Consider the following 24,965-nt stretch of genomic DNA (forward strand, 5'->3'; position numbering starts at 1 on the left):
GCTCTGTGTCACCTTGTATCACAGTGCTCTGTGTCACCTTGTATTACAGTGCTCTGTCTCACCTTGTATTACAGTGCTCTGTGTCACCTTGTGTTACAGTGCTCTGTGTCACCTTGTATTACAGTGCTCTGTGTCACCTTGTGTTACAGTGCTCTGTGTCACCTTGTATTACAGTGCTCTGTGTCACCTTGTATCACAGTGCTCTGTGTCACCTTGTGTTACAGTGCTCTGTGTCACCTTGTGTTACAGTGCTCTGTGTCACCTTGTATTACAGTGCTCTGTGTCACCTTGTGTTACAGTGCTCTGTGTCACCTTGTATTACAGTGCTCTGTCTCACCTTGTATCACAATGCTCTGTGTCACCTTGTATTAGTGCTCTGTGTCACCTTGTATTACAGTGCTCTGTGTCACCTTGTGTTACAGTGCTCTGTGTCACCTTGTGTTACAGTGCTCTGTGTCACCTTGTATCACAGTGCTCTGTGTCACCTTGTATTACAGTGCTCTGTGGCACCTTGTATTACAGTGCTCTGTGTCACCTTGTATCACAGTGCTCTGTCTCACCTTGTATCACAGTGCTCTGTGTCACCTTGTATTAGTGCTCTGTGTCACCTTGTATTACAGTGCTCTGTGTCACCTTTTGTTACAGTGCTCTGTGTCACCTTGTGTTACAGTGCTCTGTGTCACCTTGTATCACAGTGCTCTGTGTCACCTTGTATTACAGTGCTCTGTGTCACCTTGTATTACAGTGCTCTGTGTCACCTTGTGTTACAGTGCTCTGTGTCACCTTGTATTACAATGCTCTGTCTCACCTTGTATCACAGTGCTCTGTGTCACCTTGTATTAGTGCTCTGTGTCACCTTGTATTACAGTGCTCTGTGTCACCTTGTGTTACAGTGCTCTGTGTCACCTTGTTTTACAGTGCTCTGTGTCACCTTGTATCACAGTGCTCTGTGTCACCTTGTATTACAGTGCTCTGTGTCACCTTGTATTACAGTGCTCTGTGTCACCTTGTATCACAGTGCTCTGTCTCACCTTGTATCACAGTGCTCTGTGTCACCTTGTATTAGTGCTCTGTGTCACCTTGTATTACAGTGCTCTGTGTCACCTTGTGTTACAGTGCTCTGTCTCACCTTGTATTACAGTGCTCTGTGTCACCTTGTATTACAGTGCTCTGTGTCACCTTGTATCACAGTGCTCTGTGTCACCTTGTATTACAGTGCTCTGTCTCACCTTGTATCACAGTGCTCTGTGTCACCTTGTATCACAGTGCTCTGTGTCACCTTGTATCACAGTGCTCTGTGTCACCTTGTATTACAGTGCTCTGTGTCACCTTGTGTTAGTGCTCTGTGTCACCTTGTATCACAGTGCTCTGTGTCACCTTGTATTAGTGCTCTGTGTCACCTTGTATCACAGTGCTCTGTGTCACCTTGTGTTACAGTGCTCTGTGTCACCTTGTATTACAGTGCTCTGTGTCACCTTGTGTTACAGTGCTCTGTGTCACCTTGTATTACAGTGCTCTGTGTCACCTTGTATCACAGTGCTCTGTGTCACCTTGTGTTACAGTGCTCTGTCTCACCTTGTATTACAGTGCTCTGTGTCACCTTGTATTACAGTGCTCTGTGTCACCTTGTATCACAGTGCTCTGTGTCACCTTGTATTACAGTGCTCTGTGTCACCTTGTATTACAGTGCTCTGTGTCACCTTGTATCACAGTGCTCTGTGTCACCTTGTATTACAGTGCTCTGTGTCACCTTGTATCACAGTGCTCTGTGTCACCTTGTATCACAGTGCTCTGTGTCACCTTGTATTACAGTGCTCTGTGTCACCTTGTATTACAGTGCTCTGTGTCACCTTGTATCACAGTGCTCTGTGTCACCTTGTATTACAGTGCTCTGTGTCACCTTGTATACAGTGCTCTGTGTCACCTTGTATTACAGTGCTCTGTGTCACCTTGTATTACAGTGCTCTGTGTCACCTTGTATTACAGTGCTCTGTGTCACCTTGTATCACAGTGCTCTGTGTCACCTTGTGTTACAGTGCTCTGTGTCACCTTGTATTACAGTGCTCTGTGTCACCTTGTGTTACAGTGCTCTGTGTCACCTTGTGTTACAGTGCTCTGTGTCACCTTGTATTACAGTGCTCTGTGTCACCTTGTGTTACAGTGCTCTGTGTCACCTTGTGTTACAGTGCTCTGTGTCACCTTGTGTTACAGTGCTCTGTGTCACCTTGTATCACAGTGCTCTGTGTCACCTTGTATTACAGTGCTCTGTGTCACCTTGTATTACAGTGCTCTGTGTCACCTTGTATTACAGTGCTCTGTGTCACCTTGTGTTACAGTGCTCTGTCTCACCTTGTATTACAGTGCTCTGTGTCACCTTGTATTACAGTGCTCTGTGTCACCTTGTGTTAGTGCTCTGTGTCACCTTGTGTTACAGTGCTCTGTCTCACCTTGTGTTACAGTGCTCTGTGTCACCTTGTATTACAGTGCTCTGTGTCACCTTGTATTAGTGCTCTGTGTCACCTTGTATCACAGTGCTCTGTGTCACCTTGCATTACAGTGCTCTGTGTCACCTTGTGTTAGTGCTCTGTGTCACCTTGTGTTACAGTGCTCTGTGTCACCTTGTATTACAGTGCTCTGTGTCACCTTGTATTACAGTGCTCTGTGTCACCTTGTATTAGTGCTCTGTGTCACCTTGTATCACAGTGCTCTGTGTCACCTTGTATCACAGTGCTCTGTGTCACTTTGTATTAGTGCTCTGTGTCACCTTGTATTAGTGCTCTGTGTCACCTTGTATTACAGTGCTCTGTGTCACCTTGTATTAGTGCTCTGTGTCACCTTGTATCACAGTGCTCTGTGTCACTTTGTATTACAGTGCTCTGTGTCACCTTGTGTTACAGTGCTCTGTGTCACCTTGTATCACAGTGCTCTGTGTCACCTTGTATTACAGTGCTCTGTGTCACCTTGTGTTACAATGCTCTGTGTCACCTTGTATCACAGTGCTCTGTGTCACCTTGTATTACAGTGCTCTGTGTCACCTTGTGTTACAGTGCTCTGTGTCACCTTGTATCACAGTGCTCTGTGTCACCTTGTATCACAGTGCTCTGTGTCACCTTGTGTTACAATGCTCTGTGTCACCTTGTATTACAGTGCTCTGTGTCACTTTGTATTACAGTGCTCTGTGTCACCTTGTGTTACAGTGCTCTGTGTCACCTTGTATCACAGTGCTCTGTGTCACTTTGTATTACAGTGCTCTGTGTCACCTTGTGTTACAATGCTCTGTGTCACCTTGTATCACAGTGCTCTGTGTCACCTTGTATCACAGTGCTCTGTGTCACCTTGTATTACAGTGCTCTGTGTCACCTTGTATTACAGTGCTCTGTGTCACCTTGTATTACAGTGCTCTGTGTCACCTTGTGTTACAATGCTCTGTGTCACCTTGTATCACAGTGCTCTGTGTCACCTTGTATTACAGTGCTCTGTGTCACCTTGTATTAGTGCTCTGTGTCACCTTGTATTACAGTGCTCTGTGTCACCTTGTGTTACAGTGCTCTGTGTCACCTTGTATTACAGTGCTCTGTGTCACCTTGTATCACAGTGCTCTGTGTCACCTTGTGTTACAGTGCTCTGTGTCACCTTGTATTACAGTGCTCTGTGTCACCTTGTATTACAGTGCTCTGTGTCACCTTGTGTTACAGTGCTCTGTGTCACCTTGTGTTACAGTGCTCTGTGTCACCTTGTATTACAGTGCTCTGTGTCACCTTGTGTTACAGTGCTCTGTGTCACCTTGTATTACAGTGCTCTGTGTCACCTTGTATTACAGTGCTCTGTGTCACCTTGTATTACAGTGCTCTGTGTCACCTTGTATTACAGTGCTCTGTGTCACCTTGTATTACAGTGCTCTGTGTCACCTTGTATCACAGTGCTCTGTGTCACCTTGTATCACAGTGCTCTGTGTCACCTTGTGTTAGTGCTCTGTGTCACCTTGTATTACAGTGCTCTGTGTCACCTTGTATCACAGTGCTCTGTGTCACCTTGTATCACAGTGCTCTGTGTCACCTTGTATCACAGTGCTCTGTGTCACCTTGTATTACAGTGCTCTGTGTCACCTTGTATTACAGTGCTCTGTGTCACCTTGTATTACAGTGCTCTGTGTCACCTTGTATCACAGTGCTCTGTGTCACCTTGTATTACAGTGCTCTGTGTCACCTTGTATTACAGTGCTCTGTGTCACCTTGTATCACAGTGCTCTGTGTCACCTTGTGTTACAGTGCTCTGTGTCACCTTGTATTACAGTGCTCTGTGTCACCTTGTATTACAGTGCTCTGTGTCACCTTGTATTACAGTGCTCTGTGTCACCTTGTATTACAGTGCTCTGTGTCACCTTGTATCACAGTGCTCTGTGTCACCTTGTATTACAGTGCTCTGTGTCACCTTGTATTACAGTGCTCTGTGTCACCTTGTATTACAGTGCTCTGTGTCACCTTGTATTACAGTGCTCTGTGTCACCTTGTATTACAGTGCTCTGTGTCACCTTGTATTACAGTGCTCTGTGTCACCTTGTATCACAGTGCTCTGTGTCACCTTGTATTACAGTGCTCTGTGTCACCTTGTATTACAGTGCTCTGTGTCACCTTGTATTACAGTGCTGTGTCACCTTGTATTAGTGCTCTGTGTCACCTTGTATTAGTGCTCTGTGTCACCTTGTATTACAGTGCTCTGTGTCACCTTGTATCACAGTGCTCTGTGTCACCTTGTATTACAGTGCTCTGTGTCACCTTGTATCACAGTGCTCTGTGTCACCTTGTATTACAGTGCTCCGTGTCACCTTGTATTACAGTGCTCTGTGTCACCTTGTATCACAGTGCTCTGTGTCACCTTGTATTACAGTGCTCTGTGTCACCTTGTATCACAGTGCTCTGTGTCACCTTGTATTACAGTGCTCCGTGTCACCTTGTATTACAGTGCTCTGTGTCACCTTGTATTACAGTGCTCTGTGTCACCTTGTGTTACAGTGCTCTGTGTCACCTTGTATCACAGTGCTCTGTGTCACCTTGTATTACAGTGCTCTGTGTCACCTTGTATTACAGTGCTCTGTGTCACCTTGTATTACAGTGCTCTGTGTCACCTTGTATTACAGTGCTCTGTGTCACCTTGTATTACAGTGCTCTGTGTCACCTTGTATTACAGTGCTCTGTGTCACCTTGTATCACAGTGCTCTGTGTCACCTTGTATTACAGTGCTCTGTGTCACCTTGTGTTACAGTGCTCTGTGTCACCTTGTATTACAGTGCTCTGTGTCACCTTGTATCACAGTGCTCTGTGTCACCTTGTATTACAGTGCTCCGTGTCACCTTGTATTACAGTGCTCTGTGTCACCTTGTATTACAGTGCTCTGTGTCACCTTGTGTTAGTGCTCTGTGTCACCTTGTGTTACAGTGCTCTGTGTCACCTTGTATTACAGTGCTCTGTGTCACCTTGTATCACAGTGCTCTGTGTCACCTTGTATCACAGTGCTCTGTGTCACCTTGTATTACAGTGCTCTGTGTCACCTTGTATTACAGTGCTCTGTGTCACCTTGTATTACAGTGCTCTGTGTCACCTTGTATTACAGTGCTCTGTGTCACCTTGTATTAGTGCTCTGTGTCACCTTGTATTACAGTGCTCTGTGTCACCTTGTATCACAGTGCTCTGTGTCACCTTGTGTTACAGTGCTCTGTGTCACCTTGTATTACAGTGCTCTGTGTCACCTTGTATTACAGTGCTCTGTGTCACCTTGTATTAGTGCTCTGTGTCACCTTGTATTACAGTGCTCTGTGTCACCTTGTATCACAGTGCTCTGTGTCACCTTGTATTACAGTGCTCTGTGTCACCTTGTATTACAGTGCTCTGTGTCACCTTGTATCACAGTGCTCTGTGTCACCTTGTATCACAGTGCTCTGTGTCACCTTGTATTACAGTGCTCTGTGTCACCTTGTATTACAGTGCTCTGTGTCACCTTGTATCACAGTGCTCTGTGTCACCTTGTATCACAGTGCTCTGTGTCACCTTGTATCACAGTGCTCTGTGTCACCTTGTATTACAGTGCTCTGTGTCACCTTGTGTTAGTGCTCTGTGTCACCTTGTATTACAGTGCTCTGTGTCACCTTGTATTACAGTGCTCTGTCTCACCTTGTATTAGTGCTCTGTGTCACCTTGTATTACAGTGCTCTGTGTCACCTTGTGTTACAGTGCTCTGTGTCACCTTGTATTATTGCTCTGTGTCACCTTGTATTACAGTGCTCTGTGTCACCTTGTATTACAGTGCTCTGTGTCACCTTGTATTACAGTGCTCTGTGTCACCTTGTATTACAGTGCTCTGTGTCACCTTGTATTACAGTGCTCTGTCACCTTGTATTACAGTGCTCTGTGTCACCTTGTATTACAGTGCTCTGTGTCACCTTGTATTACAGTGCTCTGTGTCACCTTGTATCACAGTGCTCTGTGTCACCTTGTATTACAGTGCTCTGTGTCACCTTGTATTAGTGCTCTGTGTCACCTTGTGTTACAGTGCTCTGTGTCACCTTGTATTACAGTGCTCTGTGTCACCTTGTATTACAGTGCTCTGTGTCACCTTGTATTACAGTGCTCTGTGTCACCTTGTATTAGTGCTCTGTGTCACCTTGTATTAGTGCTCTGTGTCACCTTGTATTCGTGCTCTGTGTCACCTTGTATTAGTGCTCTGTGTCACCTTGTATTAGACCCCTTTACCAACTTGTATGATAGTGCCCTATGCCACTGTTAGAGCTCCTTGCTTTCAAGTAAGAGTTAATGGGGGGAAAATTTGGTTGCTTTGCGCCTCCCATTAGCGCCTGGGCGCGGCGCCGCCAACGCCTCCCGTGAAAGTCAGCGGGAGGTTAGCGGCGGCGGTAACCATTAGCGCCCTGTGGCGCTGCGCGGCGATGGCATCATCACCGTGCGCAGCGGCCCGCTCGCGATCTTCGGCAGCGCCCCCTGACTTACCGCCGGACGCTATGTCCGACGGGGTATGGGGAGCCTACCTGCGGCCGGGGCGGCGCCAATTAAAGGAGAGGTGCCGGGCGGCCATTTTTGTTGCTGGCTGCCTGCCAGCACCTGCCCCCGTTGCCGTCCCCGGCCTCCTGACCAGCCCCCCCCGCGGAGTGCCAGCTGCGCTCCGTAAGCCCGGCACTTCTCTTGAGTGCCGGGCTCTTTTGCTGGCACGCCGAACCCTGGTGGCCCAGCTGGGCCCCGGGTCGTGCTGCACAAGGCCCCTCCCCTTTAAGAAGGGGAGGAAGGCCTGCAGTACCGTGGCACGTAGCACCGCGATATTCCCTCGCAGCACCCCAAGAGAGAGGTGGGGCGCTTCCAGTAGTGCCCTGCTTCCCTCTTGGGGCGCTACCGATGAATTTCGGCCGCGGGGGCGCTATTTTTTTCGGGGCTCTAAAAGTAGCGCCCCGGCGCAGTTAGCGCCCTAAAGGGGGCGCGACTCAATTTTTCCCCCAATATGTTTAAGCATCTTTATGCTTTGGAAAGGAGAATTTGAAAGGTATTTAAATTTTGATTAGGTGTTACTGTATTACAATTGTGCTCATCCTTCTTATTAAAAAAAAGTTAAACCATACGGATTCACTCTGGCACTCACGCTCTCTATAATTCTTGCAGATACATCCTCAGCTCTTTCATCAGATGGGCGAGTCAACTAGTGTCTGGTTGCTTTGCCATTGCAATCAATCAGTGAGCACTCACTCGGGTGACACACAGAGTGGTTAGTCCAGTTATAGCCCAACAAACACACTGCACGCAGTCCTCCAGAGAAGCCTGGGGCCTTCTCTTCGCAACAAAGGGAAAGAAACAACATTTTCTTTTTAAAAATGGCTTTGCCACACGGGTAATGTGCACTATGAAAGTTATGAACTGCTGTTAAACCCTGGAGCTTAAAGCGGGAACCGTCCTCACCCAAGGGAGTCAGTGGAGGGGGAGGGTAGGACTGTTTGAGTATTATATTTTCGTGGAGCAGACTAAAACCCCGATTTGCATGTTCTGTTGTTGGTGCTGACCTCCATTCCGCTCTACTGGCCCTCGACAATGGCCGAGCCAGCTTCCAGCGGCACTGTGAACACAAGAGGCCAACGCCCGCCACCTTCTGTAAACACTAACGCACGGTTTGGGGCTGAGCAACCCTCTCGGAGCTGTGCACCTCTCCCACGTGGCCAGCTCCCAGCATAACTTTTGATAAAGAACGTGCTTTGAGGAGAAAGAAATATTTTTCATTTTCTATAGCACGTTTCACGACCTCAGGGCGCCCTAAAGCGCGTCACAGCCCATGAAGTACTTTTTTTGAAGTGCAGTCACTGTTGTAATGTGGGAAATGCAGCGGCCAATTTTCGCACAGCAAGCTCCCACAAACAGCAATATGATAATGACCAGATAATCTGTTTTAGTGATGTTGATTGAGGGATAAATATTGGCCCCAGGACACCGGGGCGAACTCCCCTGCTCTTTTTCAAAATAGTGCCGTGGGATCTTTAACGTCCACCTGAGAGAGCAGATGGAGCCTCAGTTTAACGTCTCATCCAAAAGACGAATAAACTTTTAACATTAGCCACTGGACACTGAACCTTTCACCAGACTTGGATTTGGATTAGCCAAATCTCACTCTAGCCGTCTAAGAGGTCTCAAGATGGCGTCCGTGGCGGTCGCAGGGTAAGCGCTCTCCCTGAGTCGGTCGGCCCACTCCCGCTACAGACGCTGTGCATCGGCGCTGATGAGTTCGGCGAGTCGGCAGGGAGGCAGCAGAAGCAGCGATGGAGGCCACGACGACCCGTTGTAGCAGGGCGGCCGGCAGCTCCTCGGCGGGAGGCTCGGAGGTCGAACCGGTAGGAGGGGAGGCGGCCAGCGGACCGAGGGCGGGAAAAGCAGGCCCTGGAAGGTCAGACACTGCGGGAGTCTCGGCGGTCAGACCGGGTGGAAGGAGAGCCAGGGAGAAGCAGGCCCCGGGACGTCGGTACCACGGCGGCTGAAGATTGTCGGGCAGGAGTGCGGGAAAGGCGGAGCGAGGCGAGAGCGGACCCGATTGTGATGGCGCCGATGAAGATGGCTGCCGTCCTTGCGGGCTCCGTGCGTACCAGGCAGCTAAGTGTCCTTTGCTGCTTGGTGCACTCGGCTCGTTGGGAAAAAAGCATTTCACTGACTGGATTTCACTTGTATTTGGTTATGTGACAAATAAAATTGAAATTGAAAATTGATACTAGGGCCAATTAGCTAGCAGTAGCATTTCTCAAGGATAGGGCTCTTCATTGGTATATTACAGTAAAGTGAATCCAGCACAGGCCCGATGAGCCAATGGTGGAGTGAAGGAAGTGGGGGATCCACAAGAGGCCTCTTTTTTATTTCAGCCCAACACTCTGATCTGTGACTCCCTCAAGCAGGGAAACGTACGCTCTGTCCCTATGAGCACTTCCAATACACTGCGGTGGTGGGATAGCCTTTCTTCCTGCTCCCAATTTGTTTTCTCTCTCTTTTTTAATCTCTGTTCATCATGGTACTCTGACAGAGACCATGCAGAGCCCAAATATCCACAGAGACGCGGGGACCTGAAGCTAAGCCTTTCCTGGACCATGCAGCGACGAAGCATCGAGGCCACATTTGTGCAGGGTTGTGTATTTCCACCTGCTAGTCATTTGGGTAAGCATCTTATTCAGGGCTGGGGCTCTTTGCGCTAGAAAAAAGACTAATCGAGGTCTTTAAAATTATGAAGGGGTTTGATAGGGTAAAATTGCCCCGCTTGTGGGGGAATCAAAAACTAGGGGCCATAAATATAAGATAACCACGAATAAATCCAGTAGTGAATTCAGGAGAAACTTCTTCACTCAGAGAGTGCTGAGAATGTGGAACTCGCTGCCACAGGGAGTGGTTGAGGTGAATAGTATAGATGCATTTAAGGGGAAATTAGATAAATACATGAGGGAGGAAGGAATACAGGAAACTCTTTATTATCCGGCACCGACGGGACCAGCGTGGTGCTGGTTTATCAAAAAGTCCGGATTACAGAGAGGTATAGTTAAAAGGTACGAGAGCTCCGTACACAGCAACAAATCCAGGCTTCCCTGTTGCTTAGCAACATGTGCAGGAACTCCGGCCACAGACCAAGCGTCCCTGTTGCTTAGCAACAAGTGCACGAACCCCAGTTACACAGCCACAGATCCAGGAACTGCCACTAATATGAAGTAAAACTTACCTGAACCTACTCCTGAATTTTGCCGGTTAACAGAGGTTTCCGGTTATTTAGGTGTCGGTTTCTGTGTTGTAAATTCTATGTAATCCTATTGTTACAACATCCACTCCAGGCCTTTGCACATACCCACTCACAGAGCCCCTCCGCATGCACTGTGCTCACAAGCTATTTCTGCTCCCGGCTTTATTCCATCCACCTGCCCCAGAAATTCCAGCACAGACCCAGAACAGATGGATTTCACCTGCTCTGCATACCTGCCAATTTATCTGAACGCAAGATTCAAAACACACTCTGGTTCAGGTCTCCTAATCAGGCATGAGGATCTCAGGCCCTTCATGCCTCTCCATAACACACATTTACAAATACTGCCAAGCCCACAGTGGGTTTGATCTTATCGTCAGGGATTACACTGCAGTGCAACTTGTATTGCACTTTATTAAAAATGCTTAAAAGCTGTTATGACGGACTGTTTATTAACATTATGCTCAATGAGGCCACAGATTCTCACCAACTCATTGTGGCAAAAGGCCCACATTAATCGTGTATAGAAAACTCTCTGTACATGTGGAATGTTAGTACTACGGGTATTGTCACAGTTTACTTGTTATAAACACGATTTTCACAAGGGCTAGGGGTGGTAGACCCCATGACAACGTCGGAAATACTGACTGCTTGTCAGCATTATCGCTTTATATCCAAGATCAGATCTGGGACGCTGAGAGAAAGCACCTTTCGTGACCTCAAGTCATCAAAACTTGACACCGAGCCACATAAGGAAATATTAGGACAGGTGAACAAAAGGTTGGGCAAAGAGGTAGGTTTTAAGGAGCGTCTTAAAACAGGAGGGGTGGAGTAGGGGATTCCAAGGCTTAGGGTCTAGACAGCTGAAGACACGGCCGCCAATGGTGGGGCATCACTTCCAGCTCCGATGGACGGGTCACATTGTCCGCATGCCCGATACGAGACTCCCAAAACAAGCGCCGGCACGGCAAGAGAGCCCCAGGTGGGCAGAGGAAATGCTTCAAGGACACCCTCAAAGCCTCCTTGAAAAAGTGTAACATCCCCACCGACACCTGGGAATCCCTGGCCCAAGGCCGCACAAAGCGGAGGAGAAGCATCTGGGAAGGCGTTGAACACCTCGAGCCTCTTCGCCGGGAGCAAGCGGAAGCCAAGCGCAAACAGCGCAAGGAGCGCACGTCAACCCAAGCACCCCACCCACCCGCCCCTTCAACCACCGTCTGCCCCACCTGCGACAGAGACTGTCGGTCCCGCATTGGACTCATCAGTCGCCTGAGAACTCATTTTTAGTGTGGAAGCAAGTCATCCTCGGTTCCGAGGAACTGCCTAAGAAGAAGAAGATCACTTCTACAAATACCATGAATACTGTGACCATCATTGAACTGAACCTCACTGAGCACAGCACAAGGGGTTGAATGTGCGTCTGGACGCGAGCTCAGTTATGCCAGCAACGTATCTCAATTCCTACTCTATGACCTCGGGCTTCTGGCGCCTCATATGACGTTGGCGTCCTGGTGCCGGTTTCTCACTGAAATGTTGGAATGTGTCACATTCCGAGGTCTCCTAACCCCCTTCTCCACCTTTCCTATTATTTAACACATTTCTCGATGCCAAACCTACAACAGCCTCGTATAGAGGAGCACTTGTGAATGTTAAAAATCTTCAGCCGGAGAGAGTCTGCAGTCCCACTGGTGCACTGGATGACCAGTGTGACTCCCGTCTTGTCGCTGCCACCTTCCGCTACAATCGCACGACGGCAACTCCCGCCCGGATGACCGCGTGCTTTATTATATTTATGTAGTGGGACAGATGCCCAGATACCAGGGAAAGTGACAGCGGACACTTCTGGTCGAACCCACTCCCCGATCTTGGATCAACCATCACAGTCTGTTAAAAAGCTGGCAGGATTTGAACAGTGTGCCAGTGACGGGCTGCTCGAGTGTTCACATTTGCAAGAGGCTCGTATGAAACGGTCAGTTTTCATGCCAGTTTCCCACTGGTACTTGCAGCTCTACAAAGGTTTTCCATTGTCAACTTTATACCAGAGTTTCACCCTTTCTTTCCCAGGGCCAAATAGGCAATTAGCTAAGAGCATATCAAAGGCTTGCCTTCAGCTAATAGTGTGTCGCAGCATTCACTCAATGCACTAGATACTGCTACACATTCCCGTAATACAGTGTCGCAGCATTCACTCAATGCACTAGATACTGCTACACATTCCCGTAATACAGTGTCTCGGTATTCACACAACGCACTGGATACTATCAAATATTCCAATAATACTCTCTGGAGTTTAGATGAATGAGAAGTACATGAAACTCTCGTTTAAACGGCACCTAAATATCCGGAATTCTCTATGAACTGGCAAAATTCATACTCAGAAAACAACACCTCAATAACCGTAAATGTTGCCGAGTCCGAGTCTCCCGCGGTGGCCGAGTTAGTCAGTGGGGGTAGTTCTCCAAACTGCCACTACTCGGCTTCTTGGCGCTGTCGGAAGTCCGAACACCTCAATAACAGGAGTCTGACTCTCCCGCGCTGCCGGGAGTACCCAATTACTGTATACTGCACATTTCTTGATTTTTAAAATTTTTGTTTGTTAAAAATAGCCTCGGTAGACAACCCTCTCCGTCATCCGGAATTTTTAATCAACCGGCACCATCCCAGTCCCGTTGGTGCCGGATACCAAAGAGTTTCCTGTAATCTCATTGAAACATATAAAATTCTTAAGGGCTTGACAGGGTAGATGCTGAGAGGATGTTTCCCCTGGCTGGAGAATCTAGAACCAGGGGGTCATAGTCTCAGGATAAGGGGTCAGTCATTTAGGACTGAGATGAGGAGGAATTTCTTCACTCAGAGGGTTGTGAATCTTTGTAATTCTCTACCCAAGAGAGCTGTGGATGCTGAATCGTTGAGTATATTCAAGTCAGCGATCGATAGATTTTTGGACTCTAGGGGAATCAGGGATATGGGGATTGGGTGGGAAAGTGGAGTTGAGGTCGAAGATCAGCCATGTTCTTATTGAATGGTGGAGCAGGTTCGAGGGGCCGTATGGCCGACTCCTGCTCCTATTTTATGTTCTTATGTAATACAGCACTCTGGATACTATCAAACATTCCGATAATACAGTGTGTCTCAGAATTTACTCAACGTCACACATTCCCACAACACGGCGTGTCTTATATTTGCATTCTCACACATTACTCAATAAAAAGGATTTCCTGCTGTGTGTAGAAGATTCTACACAGATACTGAAATTGAAATTTGACCAAAAAAAGTTTTTAAACCATTAATCTTTTAATGCCAGCCATCTATGAAATCCCGAGGGTCAGATTTAACGGCTATTCATAGTCAATGAGCGGAAAATCTAGCTTACACCAGTCGTCTAACCGTGATCATGGATTCCACCGCATGGGCCTCCCTCCAGCTCAGTAGGACCTGTCCCAATATCGAGGCAACTGAACCTTTTGAAGGGTCTGTTACTTGTCTGTGAAACCAGAGCGAGACGACATCTGCTGCATCTACAGAGTGGCGACCAGTCTCAGCTTTTAATTCTATTTTTGTTGAATTGACACATTTTTTTCATTATTCTTAGCTGAAAGATTGCTGGTTGCTAACTTGAATTAGACAGTTTCTTTAAACTCGGAGCTCAAACGACACAATCCAACTACTTGCTGTCCAGAACAGCGGAAGCTAATTCCTGCCATTGTTCAGACAAAGACACACTGCTACTAAATAGTCTGCTTTGGCTCCTGAAATCAGTGATGGTTCAGTGACCTAAACTTCGTTAACTGAACAGGAGTCCGCTGTCTCCTGGCCGTCACTGCACTGGAGATAAAGATTCTGGGGTGGCCAGGAATAATCTTCCCCACACAGCCGCCATGTTAGGCTCACCGGGGTACATCTTGGTCGCAGAAGAAAGACTCGCACCTTCCACGACCTCAGGACGACCCAAAAATGCTTTACAACAACAACTTGCATTTAGATAGCCCCTTTAATGTATTAAAACATCCCAAGGTGCTTCACAGAAGTGTTATCAGACAAGATTTTATAGCCAATGAAGTACTTTTTGAAATGTAGTCACTGTTGTAATGTAGCAAACGAAACAGTCATGTAATTATCGCGCTTCCCCTTAAATGCATCGATGCTATTTGCCTCAACCACTCCTCGTGGTAGCGAGTTCCACATTCTCACCGCTCTCTGGGTGAAGACGTTTCTCCTGAATTCCCTATTGGATTTATTAGAGACTATCTTATATTTATGGTTCCTAGTTTTGGGCTCGCCCACAAGTGGATGCGGTGGCCCTATACCTGCCACCACAGTTCAGGCCAGCACAAACCAGGAATTGTAAACTTGGCACTTTCCTGCTCTTCATGGCTCAGTTCCTCACTGGGTATTACATTGACCCACAGGGCCATCATAGGAGTAGTGAAGAACCCTTTTAAAAACAGGTGCATCCGCATAGCTGTGATGTGCAGATGGCTGAGAATAATGACTACAAACATCCCTTTTCCTCAAACAATGCTTTCAAAAAATTATTTCATCTATTACTAAAAATCAATTGGGGGGCTGGGGGGCGGGGGCGATTCTTCATGACTTTGGTTGTTTTGTTTTGTAACTGTAATCCTATCAGTTGGCAGCCATGTAAAGCCTGGGATTAATTGACACATCACTCGATACGAACGGAAATCGCTCTGTCTCACTGTATAGGGCCACTGTTTACACTTGTGGGCGATTCCAAAACCAGGGACCATAAAGATAAGACGGTTACCAATAAATCCAATAAAGCATTCAGGAGAAACTTCTTTCCCACGCGTCGCCAGAACGCCTGGGAGTGGAGAGAGCTCATGAGTCGCCGTGCTGGGAAATGGGCCCTGGGGCAGCGCCCGCGGGCAGACCGGGCACCGCACCGCACACTGACGACAAGACTGCATTTATAATCCACGCACATCTAATAGATTCCAGTCAAAAGAGCAACTTACAGACAGGATGCATCTCCATGCGGGCTTCTGATGCATCGTCCACTATTTTCACAAGGACGGTGACTATCCCGACACTGCAGAGCTGCGAGGGAGAGAGAGAGCAAGGTTAATTGATGGGAGGTTTTTTATTTTAAATCGAAAGAACGTACAAACGAAAGACATCCCAAAGCGCTTTACAGCCAATGAAGTACTTTTTGAAGTGCAGTCGCTGTTGTAATGTAGGAAACACGGCAGCCGATTTGCGCACAGCAAGCTCCCACAAACAGCAACGTGATAATGACCGGATCATCTGTTTCTTTTGAATGATGTTGGTTAAGAGATAAATATTGGTCAGAACACCAGGGAGAACTCCCAATCTCTTCTTCAAACAGTGCCGTGGGATCTTTTACGTCCACCTGTTTTTTTCCCCCAGATGGCTGTTATCTGGAAAAATATTTCATGCTAAAATTTAAACACTCCATGTGCTCGTGCTAGATGTACAAGATCAAAATTGATATTTTTGAACACATTTATTACCCATATTAATTAAAGGTCAATTGAATGTCAAGATGTCTGGATCTCAATACAGGAAGCTCTCTTTTTACCGACACCTAAATAACCGGAAATCTCTCTTAACCGGCAAAATTCAGGTGTAGGTTCAGGTAAGTTTTACTTCATATTAGTGGCCGTGTAACCGGGGTTTCTGGATCTGTGGCCGTGTAACTGGGGTTCCTGCACCTGTTGCCATGCAACAGGGACGCCTGGATCTGTGGCCGTGTACGGGGCTCTCATACCTTAGTAAGTATACCTCTCTGTAATCCGGACTTTTTGATCAACCGGCACCACGCCAGTCCCGTCGGTGCCGGATAAAAAAAAGAGTTTCCTGTAACTTTTATTCAAGTTTCTGAAAATATTCACCTCAGAGGTAACCTTGGCAATTCGAAGACTCCGTAAAATAGAGAGACAATCACTCAGAGAGACAGAGACAGAGACAGAGAAAAGTAACATGAGGAGAGAAAGAAGTAAATGCAGTTAAGGTACAATCACACATAGAAAGATAACACCAACGATATGTTAAACCAATGATTTATTTTAAACGCACTAACTCCTCATGTGTATTCCGTTCCAGAAAATACCACGAGAAAATCTGATGACCAAAACCACACAGCTTTAATGCATCTTCCTGAAAACTCAGTAAACACGCACACACACCAGCACTTTTACCAGGAAACACTGATACGCCAGCACATAGAAATGTAGAATCTTACAGCACAGGAGGAGGCCATTTGTCCCGGCGCGCCTGTGCTGGTTCTTTGAAAGAGCTGTCCAATTTAGTCCCACACCCCAGCTCTTTCCCCCATCACCCTTCAAATTAGTCCTCTTCAAGTACATCTCCAATTGCTTTTTGAAAGTTCCTATGGAATCTGCTTCCACCCTTTCAGGTACAGTAGTTTGTTCCAGATCTACTAAACAACCCTCTGTGTGAAAATAATTCTCCTAATTTCCCCTCTAGTTCTTTTTCCAATTATTTTAAAACTATGACCTCTGGTTACCAACCCACCCGCCTGCGGAAACAGTTTCTACCTACCTGCTCTGTCAAAACCCCTCATCATTTTGAATAACTCTATTAGGTCTCCCCTTAATCTTCTCTGCTCTAAGGAGAACAATCCCAGTTTCTCCAATCTCTCCACATAACTGAACTCCCTCATTCTTGATACCATCCTGGTAAACCTCCTCTGCCCCCTCTCCAGGGCCTTGACATCCTTCCTAAAATGTGGTGCCCAGAATTGTACACAATACTCCAGCTGAGGCCTAACCAGTGATTTGTAAAGGTTTAACAAAACTTCCTTGCTTTTGTATTCAATGGCCCAATTTACAAAACCAACTATCCCATACGCTTTCTTAAACACCTTATCAACTTGCCCTGCAACCCTAAGAATATGCACTCCCAGGTCACTTTACTCTTGCACCCCCACCCCCCCCCCTCCCCCCCTGCAAAATAGTACCATTTACATTATACTGCCTCTCCATGTTGTTCCTTCCAAAGTGCATCAGTTCACACTTATCTGCCATGTGTCTGCCCATTTCACCAGTCTGTCTATGTTCTCCTGAATTGTGCTACTATCCTCCTCACTATCTACAATGTTGCCAAGTTTTGTATCATCTGCAAACTTCAAAACTATACTCCCTATACCCAAGTCCAGGTCATTTATATAGAGCAACTAAAGCTAGTGGAAAACTCACCGATACACACACCAGCACATCTACCGGAAAACTCACTGATACACGCAGCAGAACATAGAATCAGAGAATGATACAGCACAGATGGAGGCCATTTGGCCCATTGTGCCTGTGCCGGCTCTTTGGTAGAGCTATCCAATTCGCCCCAGTCCCCTGCTCTCTCCCCACAGCCCTGTAATTTTTTTCCCTTTTCAGTATTTATCCAATTTTGTATGTTACGATTGAATGTGCTTCCACTACCCTTTCAGGCAGTGCATTCCAGATCACAACTCACTGCCTAAACATTTTTTTCCTCATGTCACCTCTGGTTCTTTTGCCAATCACCTTAAACCTGTGTCCTCTGGTTATCGACCCTTCTGCAACTAGAAACAGTTCCCCATTATTTACTCTATCAAAACCCTTCATGATATGTAAAGCTTTATCAAATCTGCTCTTAATCTTTCTCTGCTCTAAGGAGAACAACTGTAGCTTCTCCAGTCTCTCCACATAACTGATATCCCTCATCCCTGATACCATTCTGGTCAATCTCCTCTGCACCCTCTATAAGGCCTTGATCCTTCCTAAAGTGTGGTGCCCAGAACTGAACACAATACTCCAGCTGACGCCTAACCTTTATAAAGATTTAGCATAACTTCCTTGCTTTTGTACTCTATGAAAAGAAAAAGAAAAGACTTGCATTTATATAGCACCTTTCACGACCACCAGACGTTTCAAAGTGCTTTACAGCCAATAAAGTACTTTTGAAGTGTAGTCACTGTTGGAAACACAGCAACCAATTTGCGCACAGCAAGCTCCCACAAATGTGATAATGACCAGATAATCTGTTTTTGTTATGTTGGTTGAGGGATAAATATTGATCAGGACACCGGGAAGAACTCCGCTGCTCTTCTTTGATGGGGTCTTTTACGTCCACCTGAGAGAGCAGTTTAACATCTCATCCGAAAGACGGCACCTCCGACAGTGCAGCGCTCCCTCAGCACTGCACTGGGAGTGTCAGCCTAGCTTTATGTGCTTCAAGTCCCTGGAGTGGGACTTGAACCTACAACCTTCTGACTCAGAGGTGAGTGTGCTACCCACTGAGCCACAGCTGACTATGCCTCCAACAATAAAGCCAAGGATCCCATAGGCTTTTTTAACAGCCTTCTCAACTTATCCTGCCACCTTCAAAGATTGTGTACACACACCCCCAGGTCTCTCTGTTCCCGCACCCCCTATAAAATTGTACTATTTAGTTTATACTGCCTCTCCTCATTCTTCCTACCGAAATATATCACTTCACACTTTTCTGTGTTAAATTTCATCTGCCATGTGTCTGTATATTTCTGTCTGTCTATATCCTCCTGCAGTCTGTTGCTATCCTCCTCACTGTTTACTACATTTCCAAGTTTTATGTCATTTGTAAACATTGAAATGATGCCCTGTATACCCAACTCCAGGTCACTAATATATCTCAAAAAGAGCAGTGGTCCTAATACCGACCCTTGGGGAACATCACTGTATAATTCCCTTCAGTCTGAAAAACAACCATTCACCATTACTCTCTGCTTTCTATCACTCAGCCAATTTCATATCCACACTGCCACTGTCCCTTCAATCCTATGGGCTTTAATTTTGTTAACAGGTCTATTATGTGGTACTTTGTCAAACGCCTTTTGAAAGTCCATATACACATCAACCGCACTACCCTCATCAACCCTCTCCGATGCTTCATCGAAGAACTCAATCAAATTAGTCAAACACGATTTGCCTTTAATCATCTGTGCCGACTTTCATTTATTAGCCCATAATTTTCCGAATGCCAATTAATTCTGTCCCGGATTATTGTCTGTAAAAGTCTCCCCACCACCGACGTTAGGCTGACTGGCCTGTAATTGCCGGTTTTATCCCTTTTCCCCTTTTTTGAACAGAGGTGTAACATTTGCAATCCTCCAGTCCTCTGGCACTTCACTCATATCTAAGGAGGTTTGGAAGATTGTAGCCAGAGTCTACGCAATTTCCACCCTTATTCCCTCAGTAACCTAGGATGCATCCCATCCAGACCAGGTGACTTTTCTACTTTGTGAATACTGCCAACCTTTTAAGCACCTTCTCTTTATCTATTTTTATCCAATATTGCTACGGCCTCCTCCTTTACCATGATATTGGCAGTACCCTCTTTAGTGAAGACAGATGCAAAGTACTCATTTAGTACCTCAGCCATGTCCTCTGCATCCACATGAAGATCTCCTTTATGGTCCCTAATCGACCACACCATTCCTTTGACACCCTTTTACTATTTATGTATTTATAAAAAGACTTTTGGGTTCCCTTTATGTTAGCAACTAATCTATTCTCATACGCTTGCTTTGTCCCTCTTATTCCCTTTTAGATCTCCTCTGTACTTTCTGCATTCAGTTTGGTCTTCTACTTTATTATAAACCTTACATTTGTCATAAGCCTCCTTTCTCTGTCTCGTTTCAATCTGTATATCTTCAGTCATCCAGGGGGCTCTAACTTTGGATGCACTTCCATTGCCCCTCATGGGAATGTGTCTACTCTGTAAGCGAACCATCTCCTCATTGAAGGCCTCCCATTGTTTAATTTACTGTTTTACCTACCAATTTTTGATTCCAATACACCCGGGCCAAATCCCTTTTCAACTCACTGAAATTTGCCCTTCTCCAGTTCAGTATTATTAAACATGACTGTTCCTCATCTTTTTCCATATTATGATCACTGTTCCCCAAATGCTCCTCCACGGGAACATGCTCCACTTGCCCCACTTCATCCCCCAAAACTAGATCCAGCACTGCTTCCTTCCTTGTTGGGCTGGAAACACACTGATCAAGAAAGTTCTCTTGTACACGTTTCAGGAATTCCTCCCCCTCTTTGCCCTTTGAACTGTTACCATCCCAGTCTATATTAGGATATTAGAAGTCCTCATTATCACTATTCTGTGGTTCTTGCATCTTTCTGCAATTTCCCTGCAAATATGCTCCTCTATTTCCCTCTAGCAGAAATCTCACTGATACACACACCAGCATCTATACCAGTAAACTCAATGATACATACACAGTATCATTAGGTTTAGAATAGTTAGGGAAAAAGACAAGGAACAATGAAATGTGAAAATATCTTCCTGGAGAAGGGCTAATTTCAGTGAGCTGAAAAGGGGGTCTGGCCCGTGTCGATCGGAATCAAGTAAATAAGCAATGGGAGGCCTTCAGACAGGAGATAGTTCTAGTACAGACTAGACACATTTCCAAGAGAGGGAAAGCAAGCTAGAGCTCCCTGAATGAACGAAGATATAGAGAACTAGCTGGGGAGCCCCGCGTTGCGAGGGCAATTTTGGGGCGCTTGGTCTCCCTGCCCCTGTGTGTCCCCCCTCTCCCTGTCATGTCCTCTCCCTGTCCTATCCCTCCCTCCCCTCCCCTCCTCTACCTCCCCTCCCCTCCTCTCCCTCCCTCCCTCCCCCTACCCTCCCCCACCCCCACTCCCCCGCTCCCCTCTGTCCCTCTCTCCGGCCCCTCCCCCTGCCTAGCGCCTGAGGTCCGGTGTCGTTCCGATAGCGGGAATGCTGAGCGGCGGCCGGCGCCAGGAGCGGGCTCTCGCGGGCGGCGCATGCGCGGTCAGTGCGGGCGGCGCGAGCCCCCCGCGATTTCCCGAGGCTCTTCCCCCCCCCCCCGCGATTTCCCGGCAAATGTACGATGGGCCAAGTAGCCTCCTTCTCTGCTGTATCACTCTATGATGATGCTATAACACACACACCAGAAAACACATAGATACACATACCAGCACATCTTCCGGTAAATTAAAGGATACACACATCAGCATATGTACCAGACTACTCACTGATACACAAACCAGCACATCTACAAGAAATATCACTTGTACATACCAGCACATCTACTGAAATACTCACTAATACACATACCAGCATATCTACCAATAAGCTCTACTGGAATACTCACTGATACACATATCAGCACACCTACTGGAGTACTCACTGATACACACACCAGCACACCTACTGGAGTACTCACTGATACACACACCAGCACACCTACTGGAGTACTCACTGATGCACACACCAGCACACCTACTGGAGTACTCACTGATGCACACACCAGCACACCTACTGGAATACTCACTGATGCACACACCAGCACACCTACTGGAGTACTCACTGATACACACACCAGCACACCTACTGGAGTACTCACTGATGCACACACCAGCACACCTACTGGAGTACTCACTGATGCACACACCAGCACACCTACTGGAGTACTCACTGATGCACACACCAGCACACCTACTGGAGTACTCACTGATGCACACACCAGCACACCTACTGGAATACTCACTGATGCACACACCAGCACACCTACTGGAGTACTCACTGATACACACACCAGCACACCTACTGGAGTACTCACTGATACACGCACCAGCACACCTACTGGAGTACTCACTGATGCACACACCAGCACACCTACTGGAGTACTCACTGATGCACACACCAGCACACCTACTGGAGTACTCACTGATGCACACACCAGCACACCTACTGGAGTACTCACTGATACACACACCAGCACACCTACTAGAGTACTCACTGATACACACACCAGCACACCTACTGGAGTACTCACTGATGCACACACCAGCACACCTACTGGAGTACTCACTGATACACACACCAGCACACCTACTGGAGTACTCACTGATACACACACCAGCACACCTACTAGAGTACTCACTGATACACACACCAGCACACCTACTGGAGTACTCACTGATACACACACCAGCACACCTACTGGGATATTCACTGATACACGCACCAGCACACCTACTGGAGTACTCACTGATGCACACACCAGCACACCTACTGGAGTACTCACTGATACACACACCAGCACACCTACTGGGATATTCACTGATACACACACCAGCACACCTACTGGAATACTCACTAATACACACACCAGCATATCTACCAATAAACTCTACTGGAATATTCACTGATACACCTATCAGCACACCGACTGGAATACTCACTGATGCACACACCAGCAAACCTACTGGAATACTCACTGATACATAAACCAGCACACCGACTGGAATACTCACTGATGCACAAACCAGCACACCTACTGGAATTCTCACTGATGCACAAACCAGCACACCTACTGGAATTCTCACTGATACACAAACCAGCACACCTACTGGAATTCTCACTGATACACACACCAGCACACCTACTGGAATTCTCACTAATACACACACCAGCACACCTACAGGAATTCTCACTAATACACACACACCAGCACATAGAATCATCGAATGATAAAACACAGGAGGTGGTTTTTTGGACCATCGTGCCTGTGCCAGCTCTTTGAAAGAGCTCTCCAATTAGTTCCACTCCCCTGCTCTTTCCCCATAGCCCTGTAATTTTTTCTATTTAAGTATTTATCTACTTCCCTTTTGAAAGTTTCAGGCAGTGCATTCCAGATCACAACAGCTCGCTGTGTCAAAAAATGTTTCTTCATCTCCCCTCTGGTTCTTTTGCCAATCACCTTAAATCTCTGCCCTCTGGTTACCGACCCTTCTGCCACTGGAAACAGTTTCTCCTTATTTACTCGTTTAAAACCCTTCATGATTTTGAACACCTCCATCAAATCTCCTCTTAACCTTCTATGCTCTAAGGAGAACAACCCCAGCTTCTCCAGTCTCTCCACATCACTGAAGTCTCTCATCCCTGGTACCACTGTAGTAAATCCTTCCTAAAGTGTGGTGCCCAAAATTGAACACAATATTCCAGCTGAGGCCTAACCGGTGTTTTATAAAGGTTTAGCGTTACTTCCTTACTTTTGTACTCTATGACATGAATCTTGTCATTCATGTGGCAATGACTTATGAAACGATACTGGGCGGCCTGCTGGTGGCGCTGTCCAGGGAGAGTATAAATACTCGGGCACGGGCCCAGCTTGCTCATGACATTCTTTAACAGGAACTAGTGAAGGACACAACTAGATCTCCATGTTGGAAAACAGTTGATTAAAGCCTTGTTTAATACTCAGACCAAGTGCCTAGTAGTTTTCTTACATCACTCTATACCTCTATTAATAAAGCCAAGGATCCCACACACTTTTTTTAAACAGCCTTCTCAACTTGTCCTGCCACCGTCAAAGATTTGTGTACATACACGCCCAGGTCTCTCTCTTCCTACAGCCCCTTTAAAATTGCACTATTTAGTTTGGGGAACTCTATTTGCACCCCCATATCTAAGGAGGATTGCAGACAGAGTCTGTTATTTCTACCCTTAGTTCCCTCAGTAACTTAGGATGCATCCCATCTGGACCGGGTGACTTTTCTACTTTGAGGACTACCAACCTTTTAAGTACCTCCTCTTCATTTATTTTTTTATCCTCTCCAATATTACTACTACCTCCTGTTACATTGGCAGCATCCTCTTCTCCAGTGAAGACAGACACAAAGTATTCATTTAGTACCTCAGCCATGCCCTGCCTCCACAACAAGAACTCCTTTTTGGTCCCCAATCGCCCTTTCTTTTGATACCCTTCTGTATTCTGTATACAGCTTGATTCTCTACTGTATCATGAACCTTACCTTCATCAGAAGCCTCCTTTTTCTATTTCTTTTTAATCTCTGTATCTTTTGTTTTTATTAATCTCTGTATCTTTTGTCATCCAGGGAGCTTTAGCTTTGGGTGCTCCTCCTTTCCCCCTAATGGGAATGTGTCTACTCTGTACCCAAACCATCTCCTCTTTGAAGGGTTCCCATTGTTCAATTACTGTTTTGCCTACCGATATTTGATTCCAATCCACCTGGGCCAGATCCCTTCTAACTGAGATTAGCCTTCCTTCAGTTAAGTAGTTTTATGCTTGATTGTTCCTTGTCCTTTTCCATAACTATTCTAAACCTGATGATATTATGATCACTGTTCCCCAAATGCTCCCCCACTGGAATATGCAGCACTTCATTCCCCAGAACTAGATCCAGCACAGCTTCCTTCCTTGTTGGGCTGGAAACACACCGATTAAGAAAGTTCTCAAGTACACGTCAGGAATTCCTCCCCTTCTCTACCCTTTACACTATTACTATCCCAATCTATATTAGGATAATTGATGTCCCCCATTATCACTACTTTGTAATTCTTGCATCTTTCTGTAATTTACCTGCAAATTTTCCTCTTTATCTCCTTCCCACTATTTGGTGGCCAATGTAAAACTCACTGATACACACACCAGCTCATCTACTGGAAAGCTCACTGATATACGCACCAGCACAGCTGCCGGACAGCAAACTGGGGACACAAAGCAGCACATGTACTGGAAGACATACTGGTACAAACAGCAGCACATCTACCAGTAAACTCAATGGCCTAGAAATTTGGTGGGCTGTGCCACCAGTTAGCGCCTAAAGAGGGCACTCAGTGGCTTTAGCGCCACTGGCCACGCCTCCCGCGATATTTAGCGGGGCGCTAATGGCAGCGTTAGCCTGTAGCAC

The 24,965-nt window shown here is 46.5% G+C and overlaps 1 protein-coding gene across 1 annotated transcript in view; it reads right to left on the minus strand.

Moving 5' to 3' along the window:
* The window catches only part of notch3 (notch receptor 3), a 433,532-nt gene that overhangs the window by 397,088 nt on the left and 11,479 nt on the right, over positions 1 to 24,965 (minus strand). The window contains exon 2 of the mRNA XM_085971744.1: positions 15,231 to 15,312. Within this exon, the coding sequence (XP_085827870.1) occupies positions 15,231 to 15,312 (82 nt within the window). The remainder of the gene's footprint in view (positions 1 to 15,230; positions 15,313 to 24,965) is intronic.

Source organism: Somniosus microcephalus, chromosome 31 (genome assembly GCF_052327205.1).
Source record: "Somniosus microcephalus isolate GS21.2 chromosome 31, FLI_Smic_1.0, whole genome shotgun sequence".
Taxonomy (NCBI): Eukaryota; Metazoa; Chordata; class Chondrichthyes; order Squaliformes; family Somniosidae; genus Somniosus; species Somniosus microcephalus.